General features: G+C 40.8%; 1 protein-coding gene across 1 annotated transcript; it reads left to right on the forward strand.

The window, feature by feature from the left end:
* Window positions 1–6,347: 6,347 nt before the first annotated feature.
* On the forward strand, window positions 6,348–10,506 carry NANP (N-acetylneuraminic acid phosphatase). Its single transcript, XM_032185337.1, has 2 exons — window positions 6,348–6,466; window positions 6,589–10,506. The coding sequence occupies exons 1-2, from the start codon at window positions 6,377–6,379 to the stop codon at window positions 7,282–7,284; spliced, it is 786 nt and encodes a 261-aa protein (XP_032041228.1). The 5' UTR covers window positions 6,348–6,376; the 3' UTR covers window positions 7,285–10,506.
* Window positions 10,507–20,242: the final 9,736 nt, after the last annotated feature.

The raw sequence follows: 20,242 nt of genomic DNA on the forward strand, positions 1-20,242 counted from the left end.
TTGCATCCCATTTTACTGCAAGCTCTCTATGTAAGTTTCTCCTCAGCCCTTAACCGCCTTTATTACCCTCCTCTACCCTTCTGCCCCCGAGGGAGTTGTTTAATGGATTGGTCATTAAGCACGAATCATTCCAAATGAAGCTTCGCCACTAATTACGAAACAAAAAATCAGCATACCTTTTTACATGCTGCTTCATCACATTCCTCCTGTGTTGACAAGTGTTGATTTGACAAAGGTGGTCTTCCACCTTCTAGAGACGATGCCAAACTGCACATACTGAACTTTTAAGATTTAAAAAAAAAAAAAGTCAGTTAAGCGTACCTACTCCCCCAGAGCACAGACATGACCAAAAGTGAACACATTCAGCTAGCAGTGGGGATGCAGAGAAAAACATCAGAGAACTCAAAACATTAGATTTCTAAGTAAAATCATCTTGCACATAAAAAGACAAACAATTGATGATATTAGTCATAAGCAGCAACAGTTCTAAAGTGAAAGAGGGGAGGTTTAGATTAGATATTAGGAAGAAAACTTTCACTATGAGGAGGGTGGTGAGACCCTGGCACAGGCTGCCCAGAGATGCTGTGGATGCCCCATCCCTGGAAGTGTTCAAGGCCAGGCTGGATGGGGCTTTGGGCAGCCTGGTGTGGTGGGAGGTGTCCCTGCCTATGGCAGGGGGGTAGATCCAGGTGGTCTTTAAGGTTCCTTCCAACCCAAACCATCCTATGAGGAACTAATAAGGTGTGTCTGAAAGTATAAGATTACACACAGATAATGCATGCTGAAATAGATATTTCTGATAGAAAAAGCTCTAATGAGTGGTCTTATTGCCTTATTTGTTAATCACAGTGTTCATATAAATACAGCAAGGCAAACAGCTGTCTGAAGTTAAACAACCTGCCAGTGAGTTCTGCAAGTAAGCATGCAAGGACATTGTACAATTCCAGCATTTTCAGGCAGTCCTACTTTGAAGTGATCATGACTTTTCCACACACAGTGAATTGACAGGAAAAAAAAAAAATCATCCGTGGTTTAAGTGCTTCAATTCTATATCTGGACACTTCTAGTAAAGAAATATACCTTATCGAATCTTTTAAGGCATATTTAGTTTCCAGTGAAGACTCAAGCATACATGTACAACCTGTTCGACCAACTGTTAAACCATTTTGAAAGCACAAAGATTACCTTTATCTTTTCTGAAAAGGTACACATTTCCCGGGATCCACAGCTCACTGACTGGAACAGAGGACTCTATGAAACACAGTGCATCTTCTTAAACAGAAAGACTCCCAGCTTTTTCAGCTTTTTTTTTTTTTTCATCACTCTTCTATGTAAACTCTGTAAAACTAATTTAGTAAAAGGTAAGTGAAATCAGCATGCCTAACACTGTTTTGTTTATCAAATGAAAGTAGTACATTTTATTACAAGTCAACTAATGGATAGAATTAAAGAAAAACATTAAATTCAGGCATAGTAAGGTGAATGTTTTAAATGCCCTTTGGAACCTTTTTCCATACCTCAAATGGGAATACAAAAAGTGAATATGTTTCATCTTTAACAGTCTCTTATTCAAATATAACGCTTACTGAGAATCAAAACCCTTTGCTGTTCTTAAATTTTAAGACTCTCACCCTGCCAACACATGCATATTCTACTTCCAAGCATGTAAAATACTGGCTATGCTATGCCAGTAAATGATCAGTGCCTGGAACCACACTTACAGGCCTTGAAAATGGCTGTCCTGGCTACAGGCCATTTAATTGTATTCTCTTTATCCTCAAATTAGGCTGTGTCCGAACTCCCTCTAGTAAATGGCCTCAGCCCAATCTGGAAATTACTTAGGAAACAAAAATCACACCAGGAGCCATTATAGCATTAATGCCAACCATAGAGACAATCACAATCTAGTGCCTGGGAAAGTTGTATGGTGTTGCTTAGTTTGTTAGCGTAAATACAGCTATGGTGGCCAATAGCATAAAGTTAATTTCACAAGATTAGTTTCACAACTGGAACACAATAATGATGAAAAATGGTCCATTTTTTTCAACAAGGGTGGAATTAAAAGGGCTGCTATGTTATGCAAAACCTCTTCCACTTAAAAAAAAAAAAAAAAAAAAAGCCAAATTTCTGGAGACAAAAATGAATTCATATTCAATAAATTCTAAATAATACACTAAAACATATGTTGAGGAGAACATTTCTCTTCCAGAATGGAATTTCTGGAATATACTCTGATGCTATAGCACAGCACAGCACTTCACCATTCTCTTTTCTGTGTTCTTCCAATAATTAAAAACCATTGACAGATAATACCGAATTCCAATAATATTTCCAGAGTCAGGATTTACTAAGTTTAAGAGTCACATCAAAATATATGTCAGCTCCCATAACTAATACAATTCCCTTCATAACTAATATTGTAATATTATATGTAATATAAAGTGAGATGATTTGACACTGATTGGATAAGTATGTTGCCTTTTTTCAAATACTCAAAATCACTTATTGTATACAGAATCATAGAGTAGAATCATAGAATACCCCGAGTTGGAAGGGACCCATAAGGATCATCAAGTCCAACTCCTGGCACCGCACAGGTCTGCCCAAAAGTTTAGACCATGTGACTAAGTGCACAGTCCAACCACTTCTTAAATTCAGACAGGCTTGGTGCAGTGACTACATCCCTGGGGAGCCTGTTCCAGGGTGCGACCACCCTCTTAGTGAAGAACCTCATCCTGATGTCCAGCCTAAACTTCCCCTGCCTCAGCTTAACACCATTCCCACAGGTCCTATCACTGGTGTTTACAGAGAAAAGTCACCAGCCTCTCCACTCCCCCTCGTGAGGAAGTTGTAGGCTGCGATGAGGTCCCCCCTCAGCCTTCTCTTCTCCAGGCTGAACAGGCCCAGTGACCTCAGCTGCTCCTCATATGTCTTCCCCTCTAGGCCCCTCACCATCTTCGTTGCCCTCCTCTCGACACTCTCCAACAGTTTAATGTCCTTCTTGTACGGTGGTGCCCAGAACTGCACGCAATACTTGAGGTGAGGCCGCACCAGCGCAGAGTAGAGCGCAACAATCACCTCCCTCGACTGACTAGCAATGCCGTGCTTGAAGCACCTCAGGATACAGTTGGCCTTCCTGGCTGCCAGGGCACACTGCTGGCTCATATTCAACTTGCTGTCAACCACAGCCCCCAGATCCCTCTCCGCAGGGCTGCTCTCCAGCGTCTCATCGCCCAGTCTGTATGTAAAACCGGGGTTGCCCCGTCACAGGTACAGGACCTGGCACTTGTCCTTGTTAAACTTCATGTGGTTGGTGATCACCCAGCTCTGCAATCTGTCCAGATCTCTCTGCAAGGCCTTTCCACCCTCATCCAAACCCACAACTCCTCCAAGTTTGGTGTTGTCAGCAGATTTGCTCAAAACATCTTTTAGTCCTACATCCAAATCATTTATAAAGACATTGAAGAGCACTGGCACTCAAATGGAGCCTCGAGGGACCCCACTAGTGACCATCCACCAGCCAGATGTGGCCCCATTAACCACAACCTTTGAGCCCTGCCCATCAGCCAATTGCTCACCCATTGTACATGTATGATGTTTTTTTAAAGTTGTATGTACATATCTTGAAATGTGACTATTGCTATGGTCTCTACTTAATTAAAGAATCAAACATATCTCATCTTCACGTTATGCTTGGTTACAAAAGTTTTCTGGTTTGAATCCTGTTTAGCTACCCCTCAACTGATCCATTATTGCATGTACTCACACAATGATATGCCACTTAGCCATTTTTTAATTTACAACTATAATTCAGCTTCTCAATCTGTTTTACAAATCGAAATACTAAAGAATATAAATTAATTGCCTTATATGATTACACATCTCTGGCTGACCTTTCAACCTTTAATTTCAAGACAATGTAAAATATTTATTTTTGCCAAATTCAAGAGCTGAATCCAGTATGTAATTATATTTTCTGTATCTATATTGTGCTTGAATTTACCGTTTCAGCTTAATGCAACAGAGCATCTAGTAAAGACAAACTTTAATATTTGAATCAGCTTTTCATCAGATAGATTTCTTCAAGGTACCTTCTTGTACCTTTAAACCAAAAGCAAATTCAGGAGCAGATTATACTAAGGCAGGTGGAAAATTAAAGCATAGTGTTTAAAACTTGACAGTCATTTCGCTGACGCCCAGCTAAACTCAACCATGTACATATCTACCTGATTTCAGATTCCTGGAAAGCAAAGCCTTCACAAGTAAGAAGTAGTATTTTATTGGGTAAAATGAGGTTACTGAATACCACTTGGTTTCCAAGATATCATTTAATTATAGTAAAAAAAAAATAAAAAAATAAAAAAATGTTGCTAGAGGTTTATGTCATTTTTTTATAGAAGGGGCTTTTTCATGACAACTGTTAAAAATCAGAAACTCTAAAACATCTTGGGGAGGAAAGTAAATCACTGTAGCCTGGGGCTCTGCAGCTGTTCAGGCTGTCTCTGATGAGGAAAAAAAAATGCTTACAGAGAAGATGCCTCGATATTTCAAGTTCCTGAAAGAGATGTTACAGCTAGGTGTCTCTTCATTTAAGACTGCAGTGATGCTGGGTTGTATTTATAATCCTACTTTTGTTTTGTGCATTGCTGCAGTGATGAATAACCTATTAATCTAACTCAGATTAAATATTCCTTTTGATCTGATTTAGAATTCTTAGTCTCACTCCTCTGCATAATAATAATAATAAAAAAAGTCTGTTTGTTTGTTTTGTTCTGTGTTGACAGTAACAACTGTATTTTGAGTTAGTAAAACTATAGACAGGCTTTTGGTATCCCATGAAGTTTGGAACAACTCTTATTTAGCCAGTCCTTGAACTCTGTGACTTGATTCCCATCCTCTTCTACATTGTCTATAAATACAGTGGCTGTCACTGCCAGGTTAACTACACATTAGGTGAAACTTGCAAGAAATAATATGCTATTCCCAGAAGTATCACATACTCCCTCTTGCAGATACTACTTGACTACAAGCATGAATTTAGTTACTGCTTTTTCTGTGTTGAGTACATTTACAGCATTCAGGGTAAATTAAAATGAATTGCACACCATCATTCAACTTATGGACAGCGGGGTACAGCAATGTACCAACCGAGCTTTTCCCAAATACACACAAATATATTTTAGTAGCCCTTCTCCCTCTCTGACTAGCCTGTCAGTATGCTCATATCCCCTACAAAGCATGATGTGCCACCTCTTCTGACTTCCTGAACATCCAAGACTTCAAACATGTCATCTCCAAACACTCACCTTGGGTAAGAAACCTATTATAGGACAGCAATTATTCTTAAGGTTTTGCCTCTTAAATTTAATTAAAACTACTTCTGTTTCTTTAACTACAGGATCCTCAGACATATCTGTTTCTTTTCAGAATCCCTTTCTTTAAATATTGCTTTCTGTAGTTTTAATTGCCAAGCTCTTTGGCATGGTCTTTTGGTTGGTCAGTCTGGGATTTTTGTTTGTTTTGTTTTTTTGGCCCCATGTGTTGTGTGACCCAGCATCTTTCACCTGACGAGCAGGTTGTTGACTAAGGTGCAGTTTTCCAAACTTCAAGTGACTTGGAGTGAACTTCCAGTTTCTCTGGTAAGATACGAAGTGTCCTCCAGCTTTGTGAATTGCTAATGTCTAATTGATATCAGCAGTATTAGCAGAAACCAATCAACAAAACTTGCTGGCTGAAAAGATAAACTCTGTTTATCAAAACTTTTTATCAAAAAACAACAGAGTATTACCTGACTGATCAAGCCTACCCAGTGGTAAAGGACCTGTTCCTAAACAGCAGTCGGTGCATGCAACTGTAAAATTTGTTCTTTCATGCCTTTTGGGATTTGTTTGTTCTAGAAAACATGGACCTTTGGAATTTCAAATACTCTAATGTTATACCCCAAATACCAAAGTATTTATACTGAAGTAACTGGCTTTGGCTTTATCTCGAATAAATTGCGATGCTATGGAAGGGACTGTGGCTGTCCTTGCCAGCAGGTGTCTCTCCAGAAGGACGCTGCCTCTCCAGAGAGATGCTGTGCTGCCAGCCGACCTGAGGGCATCTCTTGCCTGTTGCACCTCTTCCTCCTCCCTGCAGGTCGCTTCTCACAAACGCCAACATTTCTTAAAAGGGAAAAAAAAAAAAAAAAAAAGGTGAGCGGCGCTGGCGGCTGCTGTGAGGGACGGGACGGGACGGCCGCTCCGCGCCCCTCATGCGGCTCCGCCCTGCGGCGGCGAGGGGCGGGGAAGGGAGAGGAAGGGAAGGGAAAAAAAAAAGGAAGGGGAGGATCTGCCGGGAGCCCCGTGTCCGTGCTGGGCGAGTGTGCAGCGGTGCCATGGGGGCGCCCGGCGTGAAGGCGGTGTTCTTCGACCTGGACAACACGCTGGTCGACACGGCGGCGGCCGGGCGCCGCGCCATCGAGGAGGTATTACCCCGGCCCCGAGCCCTAAGGCCGGGCAGGACGGGGCTCCCCGCGTCCCCTTTTCCCCTTCCCTTCCCTCCCGGCTCGTGTCGGGCCGGGTGCCACGGGTGTGCTGTCGGTTGCAGGTGGTGAAGGCGCTGCGGTGCCGGCACCGCTGCGGGGAGGGCCAGGCCCGCGCCATCTGCGAGAAGGTGCAGGCGAAGCTGCTGAAGGAGTGCCACGACCCCGCCAGGACCTGCATCACCGAGCTGCGCATCTCGCACTGGGAGGAGGCGATCCGCGAAACCATCGGCGGGGAGGCGAACCGCAGCCTGGCCGCCGAGTGCTACTTCTTGTGGAAAAGCACCCGGCTCCGGCACCTCACCCTGGCCGAGGAGACGCGAGGCATGCTGACGGAGCTGCGGAAAGCCGTCCGCCTGCTGCTGCTGACCAACGGGGACCGGCAGACGCAGAGGGAGAAGATCGAAGCCTGTGCCTGCCAGCCCTACTTCGATGCCATCGTCGTGGGAGGAGAGCAGAAGGAGGAGAAGCCGGCGCCGTCCATATTTCATTACTGCTGCGACCTCCTGGGGGTGCAGCCCGCCGAGTGCGTCATGGTCGGTGACTCGCTTGACACCGATATTCAGGGGGGCCTCAACGCTGGCCTGAAGGCGACTGTCTGGCTAAACAAAACGATGGCAACCCCCGCAGATAGCTCCCCGGTACCTCACTATGTCATTTCTTCCGTTCTCGACCTTCCGGCAGTTTTACAGAAGATGGAGCGCAACATTAATGCCAAGTTAGGAAATGAGCACGCGGTCAGTAGTAATGGGGCATGCTGACAGACCCAGCAGATGGTCTGACAACACCGAGCTCCTGACACATCCTCATGTTAAAAGTTTGACCCTAGGATTTTAAACTCATGTATGTTACGCTTGCTTATACAGCAGGTGGGCGAGCAGGAGCACAGCTGTCAGTGAAGCAGGATAGAAACAAGAGTATTAGATTAATATAAAGGATGCGAGTGCAGTTAATTTAAGATAACTGCCTGTGTCTGAAAACCATTTCAGCAGATGGGCTAAAACATACTTGTCTCTGACCAAAGTTCCTAGTCCCTTGTTTTATACTGGAAAAGAGAAGTTGGATGTTGTGACCTTTCACATGCTTTGCTGACTTGTAAGTTCAGCAGAAACCTCGGTTCAAGCCCTGTTTGCAGTGTGAACATGAAAGTGAGAGTGTTGTACAAGCTAGTAAAAGGTCTCAATTGATCTGCAGCTTATTTCAGAGACTGAAGTGAACTTTGCTATTTCTAAAACCAGAATTTATTATGTAGCAGATTACTAGGAAACGATTACCTCTGATCCCTTTTCAAGTTTAAGTTTTCAAGTTTTAGCGTTTTTTTTCAGAATTTGCAGTGACTTTTCGTTTACCGAATCAGTACCTCTTGCCAAAAATATTTAAATGTACATAGAACTTGTATTTGTAAAGGGGACCATTTATCAGAGGGACTTCATAGATAAGGTTTTACTTCATATTATCATGGTGTTTATACAAATAGGCAGCATATGTGTAATTCAGATTACAAGACAAGTTTTTGTTGGAATGTAATTGATATAACAGGGATACTTTCAATGATCTTACTGTTCTGTCAAGCTCTTTAACAGCTCATATCATTGTGCTGTCTGATTTTTTTAGTTAATTTTTATCAGACTTCTTGGTCTTGCTCAGGTAGATGACTGCTCAGAGTCAGCTGCAGGATCAGTGATTTTTTTTTGTCAGTTTTAATATCAAGCACTGCTATACAATCCCTCCTTAATCCAGTTTCTACATGTATGTCATGTGATTTACTTGGAGGAAGTATGACTTAGTTTATAAATGATTTTCATAACTCTCTTCCAGGAACTTGGAAAATGATATGTGTTACAGTAAGGTATACGGTTTCATAAAGTGTATGCGCTGTTTGTAACACTGGGTGCATCTAGTGGATAGTGGAACATCTAAAACGAGATGTTTTAGAGATGACCCTGTAAAACACTGATATTTCTCTTTCCCAGATTATTACCTTAATAACTTAATTTTGTTGTACTTCTTATTTATACTACAAAACAGATGAGAAAAATTTCCTCAAATACAAATGTATTAAATGGAAATGTACACACTTGGAAAACCTGCCTTTTTCAGAACCTTTTTGCTATACATAAATAGGGCTGAATATCTGATAACATGTGAGTAATCAAACTTAATATTTTAGAATAAAGCTATGACAAACCTTTCAAGAACAGGAATATTGAGGAGCTGGCAGAAGATAGCCTGGCACGTTGGCTGTAAAGAAAGGTCAGCAACGAGTACCGAACCCTACCAGAAAAAGGGGAAGTGGAAGGAATCGTGTATACAAGAACGGTACTTTTGTTTAACTTTACATGAATTTAAATTGATGTAATTAGGAAAGCTTCACAAAGAGTGACAGATTCAGTTTAGAGGAGGGTGTTATTAATCTGGGTTAAATTACTTGGCAAAGGGCTCCATCATAACATTTCTCCTACATTTAAGTAGATGGAAGTATTCATACAAGTTTGAAACCCTGTCATCAAATTAATCCTTAAAAAGGGTAGAGCCACTCATGTCCTTCGTGTTGTTGAGCCAAGACCTTTGAAACACTAGGATCATTGAGTAGAAGAGAGGCTCCACCCATACCTATGAGGAAACGGGCATGAGCCACAAGTGATCCAATTACAGTGACACGGTGAGTGGCCAGATGTAGTATGAGACAGCAGGACTGGCTGGACACACCTTTGATACTGAAGGAAGAGGCCTAAGTTAAGATCTTATTTTGCCTTTGGGAGAGTATGAAAACAGTCACTGTTGTTTAGCTGATGAGCAGAACACTGCTGATAAGATTCCTTGTAACATAAAATTGAGAGGAGAAAAAAAAAATGAAGATCTTGGATCCTGACCAGAATATTAAATAAAAGTAGAAATGTGTCCAAAAGGTTAGATGGATCCCTGATAAGAACAGAAAAGATAACTTAGATGAAGCCATCCATTATAACCATACTGTCTGATACAAAAGCATTAACTTTGTTTACAACAGCATCTGAAAGTACTGGCAGTATAACTCCATTGTTTGCACAGCATCAGGCTAATAGAACTGGGGTCAGAATAATGTTTCTGACATAGCTATGATTTAAAGTAGCAAATATTAATAATTCACAATTCTGTCTACGGACTTGAAGGATGTACATACCAGGATGTACGTACCATTTTTTAATGTAAGTTGAGGTTTATATTCTCTTACCATTGCATCATTCTAGGATGCTTCTATGAATGAACCCACTCATTGTATAAAAGGTCTCTCGTTTTAGAAGAGTCTGTTCCTTCTTTTGCACTTGGCCAGTTATTTCCTCATATTTACGATCTATGAAAAAAAATGCTGTAGCTGAATGCTCAGGTGATATTGTGGTCTGCAAAGGCCACACCTAAGTACACTTTTTTCCACTGTTGAGAACTGTACCAGACTGGATGTGACTACTGGTTTCCAGTCGGGATGATGTTATTATGATGCTGCTATAAAACAAGAAGAATCAACATGAGAGATTTCTCCACTGGGAGTCTTCTTAGAAGTAATTATCAAAAAAACAGGACTACGTATCTGGAATAACTCTAAATACACAAGATGGTTTTCTTGGATGGAGGTATTAGAGAAAAGCAGGAGAAGATAATTTTACTTATGGAAATGGAAAAATAATAATAGGATCATTTTCAGATCAGAAGCAGAAATAGATCAATAAAACAGTCTGTATTCAGTTCTAGTTAAGTAAGTTCTGGTTTTGCTTAGTGATATGCTCTATTAGATAAGTTATCTAGTTTAAATTATATTGCCAAAACACACTAAATAAAAAAGAGAAAAAGAAATTCCATCTATATTTTTAAACACCTTTCTTTCAGATAAATTTTACCTACTGAAGCTGATCATCAGTAACTTTGACTTTAGTTAAATGAACTGTAACAAAAGTGTAATACCGACTGTATTTTAATTCTTGATTTAAAATAATCCATGTACTAGTCTAATAAAAATATTTTGTTTATAAAATATTTCTTTTAGCACTCTGTATTACAGTGGGTGACTATGTGGCCAGATTTACAATAAAGGACAAGAGTTCTATTTTTATTTTTTTTAATAGCACAGAATTAGCTTTAAAATTTGTGACGCTGACATATAGATATGTTGAATATGTGTAGTTTCAATCAAAGGCTGAGACATAATTCTGCATTTATGAAGCTTCATGGCCTGACTGTATAGACCACATTGAATTCCTAACTGCAGTTCACTGCCAGTTGAACCTGACTTGCCAAAAAGGCATTTGGCTGTACCCAGTGTATGAAGTATCACAGATCTGCATGTCTTAGCATCTCTGTTCTTTGTATGTGTGAGGCATTAAGCTGGACAGCAAGAGCATCAGAAATGGGAATATTTTTCTATGTGCTTGAAAAACTTCAGCACAGAGTTGAAAGTTCTTTGAAGTGACTCAAATGTAGCGAGGTGGGGGTTGGTCTATTCTCCCATGTGCCTGGTGACAGGACGAGGAGGAATGGGCTTAAGTTGTGCCAGGGGAGTTTTAGGTTGGATGTTAGGAAGAACTTCTTTAGCGAAAGGGTTGTTAGACATTGGAACAGGCTGCCCAGGGAAGTGGTGGAGTCACCATCCCTGGAAGTCTTTAAAAGATGTTTAGATGTAGAGCTTAGGGATATGGTTTAGTGGGGACTGTTAGCGTTAGGTCAGAGGTTGGACTCGATGATCTTGAGGTCTCTTCCAATCTAGAAATTCTGTGATTCTGTGTGATTCTGTTTTGTGCAGGAGACATGCACCAGAATACTAGGCTATTGGAAAGATGTTTGGATGGGGTGACCACAAAAGATTATCACATTTCCTGAAATATGGACAATGGATAGCTTCCTGTGCAGCAGATAACCTGAACCCATTCTGTTTGTCTTTTCCTCTGAAGCTCTTGTTAATTGGCAATAGCAATAATATGGTTTTGAACTAGACTGAAGTAGTCAGATGTCAGAGCAAATCTCTTCTTAGAAAATGAACAAAGATAATGTATGTTGTTGTTGTTGTTGTTGTTGTTGTTTTTTTAATATATTCTATGAATAATATTGCATGTTGTTTTTTTTTTTTTTTTTTTCTCCCAGTTTCATTTCCCACCCCCCTTCAGTATATTAGCTTACTCGTCAGAAATAATACTCAGTGGTAGGCCAGACTGACTTTGAAAGCATCATGGCTGCTTTAAAGCAACCACTGCTACAATATAAGGAAGAAATGCTACTTAGGCAGAAAAATTTCTCATAATAATTTGAAATAAATGCTGAAAGATTCCTAGAGTAGAGTTGTAATATGAATTTGGATAGCCAATGGGTAGGAGGGTGAGCTTAAATATAACATGCTTACTCCACTACCTGACACAATGTCTTAAGGTTTACATGCGTGCTTACATTCTATATTCTGTGTGAAGCACAGCGAATTATGGCATGGTTTTCTATCACCTTATATAAATACATACACAGTGTGGGATTACCATCAGAAATGCTTCCAGTTGGTTCATGTAGGGACTTTTAGAGCACAACTCAGTTGAGCTATGTAAAACAGTTACTCTGTGATGACTTATGTCCTCAGGATGTCTTACTTTCCTCCATTGATTATAAACATAGCTGGATGATGGGGTCAAATAGAGATATCTATTCTACTAAGTGACTATGAGCATTAAATGTAACTATCTGAGATTCTGTTCAAAGTCAGAACTAACATGAACTAACATAAGAACTAACATAAGTTTGTCTTTGAAGGAGACCATCTTCAGTATTGTATGTATAGTTCAAAGCCTGTTGAGCACCCATGAAGGACTACAGTTTCAAAGAATTGTTCTGGGCTGCAATGTATGACAATATATCATCCTCCTGTATTTTAAGAGTCAGCCAAGGTACAGAACAGCCACCTCATGAACTGCTCCTTATCTCAGCATTTAAACACAAAATCTGTCCCTGCTCCCATACAACCACTCCTGAAATTAAAGACAGGGTTAGAAGGGGAGGCTTTGGAAAAACAAACATCAAGTTGAGAATGGAGGAGTGTGGTTATTGCTCCCAGGATACTCATTTGATTCATAAAAAACAGCCAGGAATGCCTCTGGCAATAGATTGTGCAAGAAGTCAGGAAAAAAGCTGTTCTAACCTGGATGCAGATGCAGTTTGGATCAGAAATTGCAAACGTTTTAGCTTTATTCTTCAATAGCACGTACAGCCAAAGCAGCTGGCAATGCATGCAAAGCATGTTATAAACTTCCAAACATACAGTAAATAATACTCCTGAACTCAAAGGAGTTTGCAGTCTACACAGGCTTACACACAGGTTTTCATAGAACCTATGGATTTAAGATTATCATAGTCTGAGTGTACTCTTAATTCTTTCAGTCATCAATAATAAAGACATTTGTGTCCTTCATTTTTGTCTTTAACCTTGCAGCAGAGGAGCAGTGGTCACTCATCCCATGGCTGTGTGTGAAGTCAGCAGGATTTGTGTCTATCCATCTGCCCTCTCTCTGTCCCGGTCTGGTCATTCATTCTCAGCATTACAATACAGCAGCAGAACCATGTAGTGTTGGCAGTTCAGATATGTAGTGACTCCTTTTTCAACTTTTGCCCTAAATCAGGAGGGTTTTTACTTCTAAGCTAACTTGAGGGATTTAAATAACATTTAAAATCCTTCCTTAGTTCTATACTAACAAAACTCATCACCTAGAAATCATCTGAGCACGTTGAGAAGTACAACAAATAGAAATGCAAAGTGTCTCTAATGTATGTAGTGTATACTGTTCTTTTGTGCACAGCTTTTACTGTTCTATCAACCTTGCACTGGGATTGTCTCCATTATAACTCACTTTCTAGATCATGCTGTGCACATACAAGAGGCATAACAATGCAGAGATGATGTCAGCTGTGTCTAAAGCAAAAAACTGCAACTTTGCGCCTATGTTGCAAGGGACCTAAACACAGAGAATCACGTTGCCCGCTCCATATAGCATATTTCAGCTATTTATTCCATCTCATTAAAAAAAAAAAAAAAAAAAAAAAAAAAAGGTTGCAATGAGTGCCTTGTGAAAAGTGAAAAGTCCTCAAACACAAAAAAAAAAAAAAAAAAAAAAAAAGGGCATTTGAAAAAATGATAAATGAAATTACGGTGCTAGTATGTGAAGTTTTAGTCCTTCAGAAAAGCAATCCATGTTTCCCAGGTCAGTAAAAACTAATGGAAGAGAGCCAGCTCTTGTAATGAGATCATGTGAGAACATACATTTATTACCACTTCTTGGCAGCTGTGTGCCGCAAGCATGTGTTTGGGCCATGTTTGTTTAAAACAGCCTTTCCTCTCAATAAACTTCCATTCATATCACACAGACTAGGTAAATTTGTCAACTTGTAAAAAATAGTGTAAAAGCATGTTTAAATAAAGCCCCCAAACAAAATCTTCTGTTAGTCATCTATAGATACAAGAGTTTATAATGCAAGTTTAAAATACCAAAATTTAAGTTACTTTCCTGCACGTTTCAAAATAGAAGTTGACGATAAGTTGGTTTAAGAAGTGAATGTTGTGCAGACAACAAAACACTAACATGCATTTCCTCAGTTTCTCTGTGTTCAGTCAGGTCATCACTGGCTCTGTACATTGGAGTTTTCTGTTAACCGTATTCAAGAGCGACTTTGCCACACTGAGAAAACCCAGCTAATTTACATTCTGGAAATAATATGTTGCTAGGCAATATGGAAGAAACTATACAGGTAGTTTTAACTACATTTGAATATGCATTTTAGTTAATGCATGTAAAGCATTAATACATGTTTTTGTTGGGTTCTTTCTTATGATTGCAATCATCTAAGAATTACACTTTAGGTAAAGGATTTAGGGAACTGTTTTGTACTTTTCAATGACTCTAGGAAATCACAAGGTATCGTTATGGCTCAAAGCCCCCCTCTGCTCAATGAACTTTCCAGAAATAAAGATGAAAAACATTTCAATTTATCCTGCTTTCCAGGCTAATGTCTATGCCAGAGAGCGTTACATTAGCAATTTTTTATTTACTTATCTTGTTAGTATGCTCAATCGCATTGCCTTCAGGCTTGTGTGGGAAGACCATTCTGCCTAGCTAGTGACCGGTGTAAAAGAAAGCTCCAACTAGGTGTGAAATCATAGAATTATAGAGCCATTTACCTGGGCAACCTGCTCTAGGGAACCTGCTTTGTCAGAGGGATTGGACCCAATGATCTCTTGAGATCCCTTCCAACCCCTACAATTCTGTGATTCTGTGACAGAATCATCAAGGTTGGAAGAGACCTCCAAGATCATCCGGTCCAACCATCCCCCTACCACCAATGTCACCCAATAACCCATGTCCCCAAGCACCACGTCCAACCTTTCCTTGAACACCCCCAGGGACAGTGACGCCACCACCTCCCTGGGCAACCCATTCCAATGCCTGACTGCTCTTTCTGAGCAGAAATGTCTCCTCATTTCCAAACTGAACCTCCCCTGGTGCAACTTGAGGCCATTCCCTCTAGTCCTATCACTGGTTATCTGCAAGAAGAAGCCGACCCCCAGCTCCCCACACCTTCCTTTCAGGTAGCTGTAGAGAGAACAAAACATGTAGAGAGAACAAAATCACTACATATCAACATGTATCAACTGTTTCAGTATGATTTGTTGTTTCTTTTGCTGTGCAGGTGTTAAGAATGTCACTAAATTTTTCTCTCCTTTCAATGAATTAGATCATCAAGTATCCTCAAAGTCATTGTGCCTTTTTCAGCAGAGTAATAACACGTTAGGCCTGTCTTTTTGAGGCAGCCAGTCTCAACTGTTTTCATTAGCCCTACTGGTTGTTTTTTCTTTGCTGGGAATGATGTGGCCTGGTTTTGTGACACGTAAAATCTCACCGGGGTTCCGATTCGTCAGGAAGTCTGCAGTGGATGGACTGACAGCCTTTGTTTTCCAAACTGTTGATGCCTTCCATTGTTGCAGACATCTAAATGGGAAGGGTCCTGAATGTTCTAAGTGCTTTTTTTCTTTTCAGTAAGAAAATGCATAAACAACACAAACAGCTTGTTTATTTTATTTTCTGTAAATGTAACTGGGTAAAAATTCTCTCTGTTTCCATCTCTCTAAGCTGAAAATATTTTAAAGGGTGTCAAGTATCTTGATAGCTAAAACACTGAGACATTTCTTATCTTTTTTCCTGTTACTCGAAAGTTTTCACCTGTTTTAAAAAGGCTGCTGCTACAGCCAGAGGTTCATCTTAATGCTGCATTATTTTTGGTTTATGTTGTATTTTTATGCTGTACCTTCTAATGAAAACAAGCCTCTACCTTAGAGATGTGTTTACTTTGAGATAAGTCTACAAAATCAACTTTTTTTTTTTTTTTTTTAATATTGTGCCCCTGTTCATATTCAAAAATAGTATTCAAAAACAGGCCTCACTATTTTTCTTCTGTTTCAGTTTTCAATCACTATAGACCAGTGCTGCATTCAGGTTTGTAGGCATAGAGGAATTTGTTTAATAAAAAGGGTTGGTTTTTTTTTTTTTTTTTTCCCTGTATTGCTGCCTGCTAAAGGGATGTCTTGGGATGTCTTTAAAGAGTCACAATGCTGCAAATATGCTATCTTTTCTACAATGAAAGAAGCAAATATATTTTAGGGTGTTTTTTTTGGGGGGGGGGGGTTGGGGGGGGAGGGAGGATGCCTAATTTAGGAGCAAAGAAAGAGAAAATTAAAGCTGAATATCAGGACTGTTTCTTGATTACAAAGTGTCTGGAGTAGTGTTGAAAATAAAGTTTGGGCTTTTAAAAATACACTCAGTTTATTATGCCCACACTTGCCCACCTGAGCTTCTTAAAACCCTTTCAGTATATTTATATAATAGAAATTTTAAAATACATCCGTATCAAAAACAATGCAATAAATAGCTGGAAACTTCATTTTCCAAGTTTCCTCAGCAGATGGCATTAGAGGTTTGCTAGGTGCAGATACAAGCACTTTCTTCTTTTTTTTTTCCCCTCCTGTTTTCCTCATTTTTGTTTTAAATTTAAAACATCCTGTTAGACAAAAATAAGTCAGAGCATTCTTCTTTTCACACCACACTACCCTCCTGGTATCGTCAATGACCACAAGACCCTATTTCACTAGGCAGTGTACAAATACATGGCTTATGTAGGCAAACATCATCTTTGTTTTAAGAATGGCCATCTGAGGCATACTTTGCAAGCTGCACAACAGTCTGTTGGAAAAGAACATGCAACACATTTGTGGTGACATCATGATGCCAAACAAAATGCACCCTTCTAAGGGATGAGCACACTATGCTGGAACTGAATTTGATTTATATTGTGTAGGTATTGGATTTAGATTTAAAAAAAAAAAAAAAAAAAGAAGAACTTATTTCCTGCAGCTGATGCTGCAGGGGCACCTGTATGATTTCTGCTGAGCTCATCTTTCTACATTTAGACAATACATCAGCATTTTGTTTCTACAACGTCATGTAAAGGATTTCTATAAGCTGTTACCTGCTACTACGTAGTATTTTTCTCAGCCTGGTAAGTTCTCAGCCACGCCACAGATTTGGGCAGTGGCTGTGAAGTGAGCACCTCCATTCCTACCTGGGTACCTAAAAACATGGGCAGATCTTCATCTGCAAACCCAGCAGCGAAGTGTTTGGCATCTCCCCCAGTTACTGGCAGTGGCTTTGGTTCCCAGTGGTAGCTGTAGGTTCAGCTACAGCTCTGAGCACAGGCACTGCTCCCTGCTGTAGGTCTCAGTGCTCAGCAGGCGGCAGCTGAGGATCAATGTTCAGCAGGAGCAGCCCGCAGGCTCTGCACAACCACAGCAGCCCATCGCAGAATTGGAAAAATGACAAATATGATGTCCCCAGGTGCCCAAGGGCTGCTGTCTCCAGCTTAACTGAGAGGAAATGAGGCAGAAAACCATCAGGGCTGGCTGGTGGTCACACAGCAAGCTTGGGATGGAGACAGAACTCACAGCCAGCTCTGCCTGTCCCTTGGCAGAAGTTCTGGTCTCTGAACCAAGACAAAGCCTCCTTGGAAGCTCTCCTAGGCCAAGGCAACAGCATGGTGTTAGGCCCTGTCCATTATCACGAGAATAAACACCGCAGCACTATAAAGGTTCAAAATATTCACTCAGCAACTCTTCTCACCTGTGAGCATGGCTGTGTGGGAGCAGCATTGTTTCCTCCGGCAAATAATTGTGGGTGAGGGTACACACTTAAAAAACTTTCACTGTCTGCCTGTCTTCTCCTGAAGGCCCCTGGAACATTCTGAGGCTTTCTCAATAGGGCTGGTGTTAGAGTAGTGGTTTTTTTTTCCATGTTAAGTAACATAATCAGATGTTTGCACAGAGAAAAATGCCCTTAAACAATCCCCAAAGCCTTTCAGCGATGCTTAGGAGGCAAAATGCTGCATTGCCTTAGTGACTGCCTGTTTGATACACACACCGGATGTGGGGAATGCAATGATTTTAAAGTACCTTTGTGCATTACTCAGGCCAGAAAGAAACAAAATGCCAAGACTTTGGTGCTAAAAATCTGGAACAGTCAGTGTAAATGGTCAGTGCAGCTTTGACCACTGAGACTTTAGAAGGCTGTGTCACAGGAGTGACCAGAAATGATGTCCCTCATGCTATGTTTCCTACCCTCCTTTTCCTTTTCCTACCCATTCAAGTCCGCTCATTATTTTTATCCACTTCTAAGGATGTATTTGCTAAGCATTTTTACTACAGGTTTATACCTAGCATAAAATAAACTCAGGAAGCTGGTCAGTGCATCACACCCAATGTAAGCACGACCAGTTACTGCTTTGTTTTAATGAATAATATTTCTTCATTTAGCTGACTTCCTAAAAGCTTCAGTGCTTTTCCATGCACTGCAGACAACAAGTTGGGAAGGTAAAAAGGCTGAAATTTAACATTGCTGCAGATTTCCACAGGTCATACCAGAGAAACAACTGGTATTTGTTCTGCTCGTGCTTGCAGCAATCCAGCCCAGACTGAGGCTGTCCCTGGGGTGACCAGAGAGGAGCCCCGCTAAGAGCAGGGTGTGCATGGCTGAGGGAGGTGGTGGAGAAGTCTGGTGGGCTGCTAGCAAGGAGGCTCCTGTCACACATCATTGAGGAACATTTTACCTCACCCCAGCAAAGCAACTCAGGGGTGATGTCCTCTCTGACAGATCAAAGCCAGTGGGAATTCCCTTTGAGCAAAAGCAGCAGCTGTTATCTCCGAGAGGCTGAGGGATCAGGTTTACCTGGAATTTCCCAAGACAAAACCCATAGCTGCTGGCAGGTGTTTGTCAGCATGCAGCGGGCTGGCGTGCAGAAAACTACCAGGATATGCCATCGAGTAGCAAGCACTTGAACTGGGACACTGGGGGGGGAAACAGGGGCATCCTGGGCAGGGATGTCACAGCACCTCTGCAGATGAGCACAGGGTGAGCAGAGTCGCAGCATCAGGGAACAGGTACACACAAATAACTCACATACTTTCCTGAACACCCTACATGTTAAATGCAAAATTAATTCCCACAGGATATTGTGACAAAGTATAGATGGTTTCAGAAAGATGATACAACATTGTAGGGGATGAATACGAAAGAATATGCTGAATTTAGTGGTTTGGATGCAGCTTATGCCTTGGAAAGTCTTTAAATCACCAATGGCCAGTGGCTAGAAGTGTTTACCAGGGAAAGGATCACCCCTGAAAATGCCTCACTTCTCCTCCTCCTCCTCAGCCATCTACTGCTTGCCAGCCCTACATTGCCACCTCACACACTGCACACCTGACTGACATGTTTCCAAGCTGGCTCCATACGGGTGTTCTCAGACAGTCTTTTCCCACAAAATCACAAGGAAATATATATTCTTTCAAGTGGTGTTTATTCTGCTTAGTATACAAGGCACTGCTTACGATCAGAGCCAGGAATAATAATTTTATATATATATAATATATATATTGCTTTAGAAGAATATATTTCTGTAAGTGGATAATAAAAAATTACCTCTTTAAATGTGGCATTGCTGGACGTAACAGCTTTTTATGTGAAATTTGCCCTGGGAAGAAGTACTGAGTAAAGCTATGGACCACACAAGTTTCAGTCTAAAAATAACTCTCACAAAGGAAGCGGAGTTGTGGAAATTGAGCTCCTCCAAGCCTACAAACCTTTCGATGTGTGCAAGTGCTATCAGTCAGCTCTCAGGTTGAAACTTAGATTTGTACCCTGGTACCTTGCTCAAGCAAAGCCCCAGTGACTCATGCATGTGACGAGCATGTTGTGCACGTGCAACTGCGGATATCCCACTGACCCTGTTCATCGATATGGTTATTACCATCTTAATATATTTTTTAAACATTCACATAGGCAGTTTTGACTCTCCTATTCTCCCCCAGTGCCTCCAAATATTTTTCTATTGAGGCTTTCCAACATCATTTTCCAAGACAAGCTAGTCAACTTTCCGGGACTGTATATTTCTTAGGGGTACATTGTACCAGAAGTTTTCTGCACTGATTCTTTAGAAAACAAATCAGAAACTACCAAAACCAGCACTTGTGAATAAGATCTGCCACTGTAATGCTAGTTCATCATATAGTAAGCAATCCTACGTCTTAAAGAACAGCACGAGATGTATTGCTACATGATATGCTCAGCACAAAACACAAACAGATAATATCACCCTGATGAATAAACAGAAGAGCTATTA

Source organism: Aythya fuligula, chromosome 3 (assembly GCF_009819795.1).
Source record: "Aythya fuligula isolate bAytFul2 chromosome 3, bAytFul2.pri, whole genome shotgun sequence".
NCBI classification, from domain to species: Eukaryota; Metazoa; Chordata; class Aves; order Anseriformes; family Anatidae; genus Aythya; species Aythya fuligula.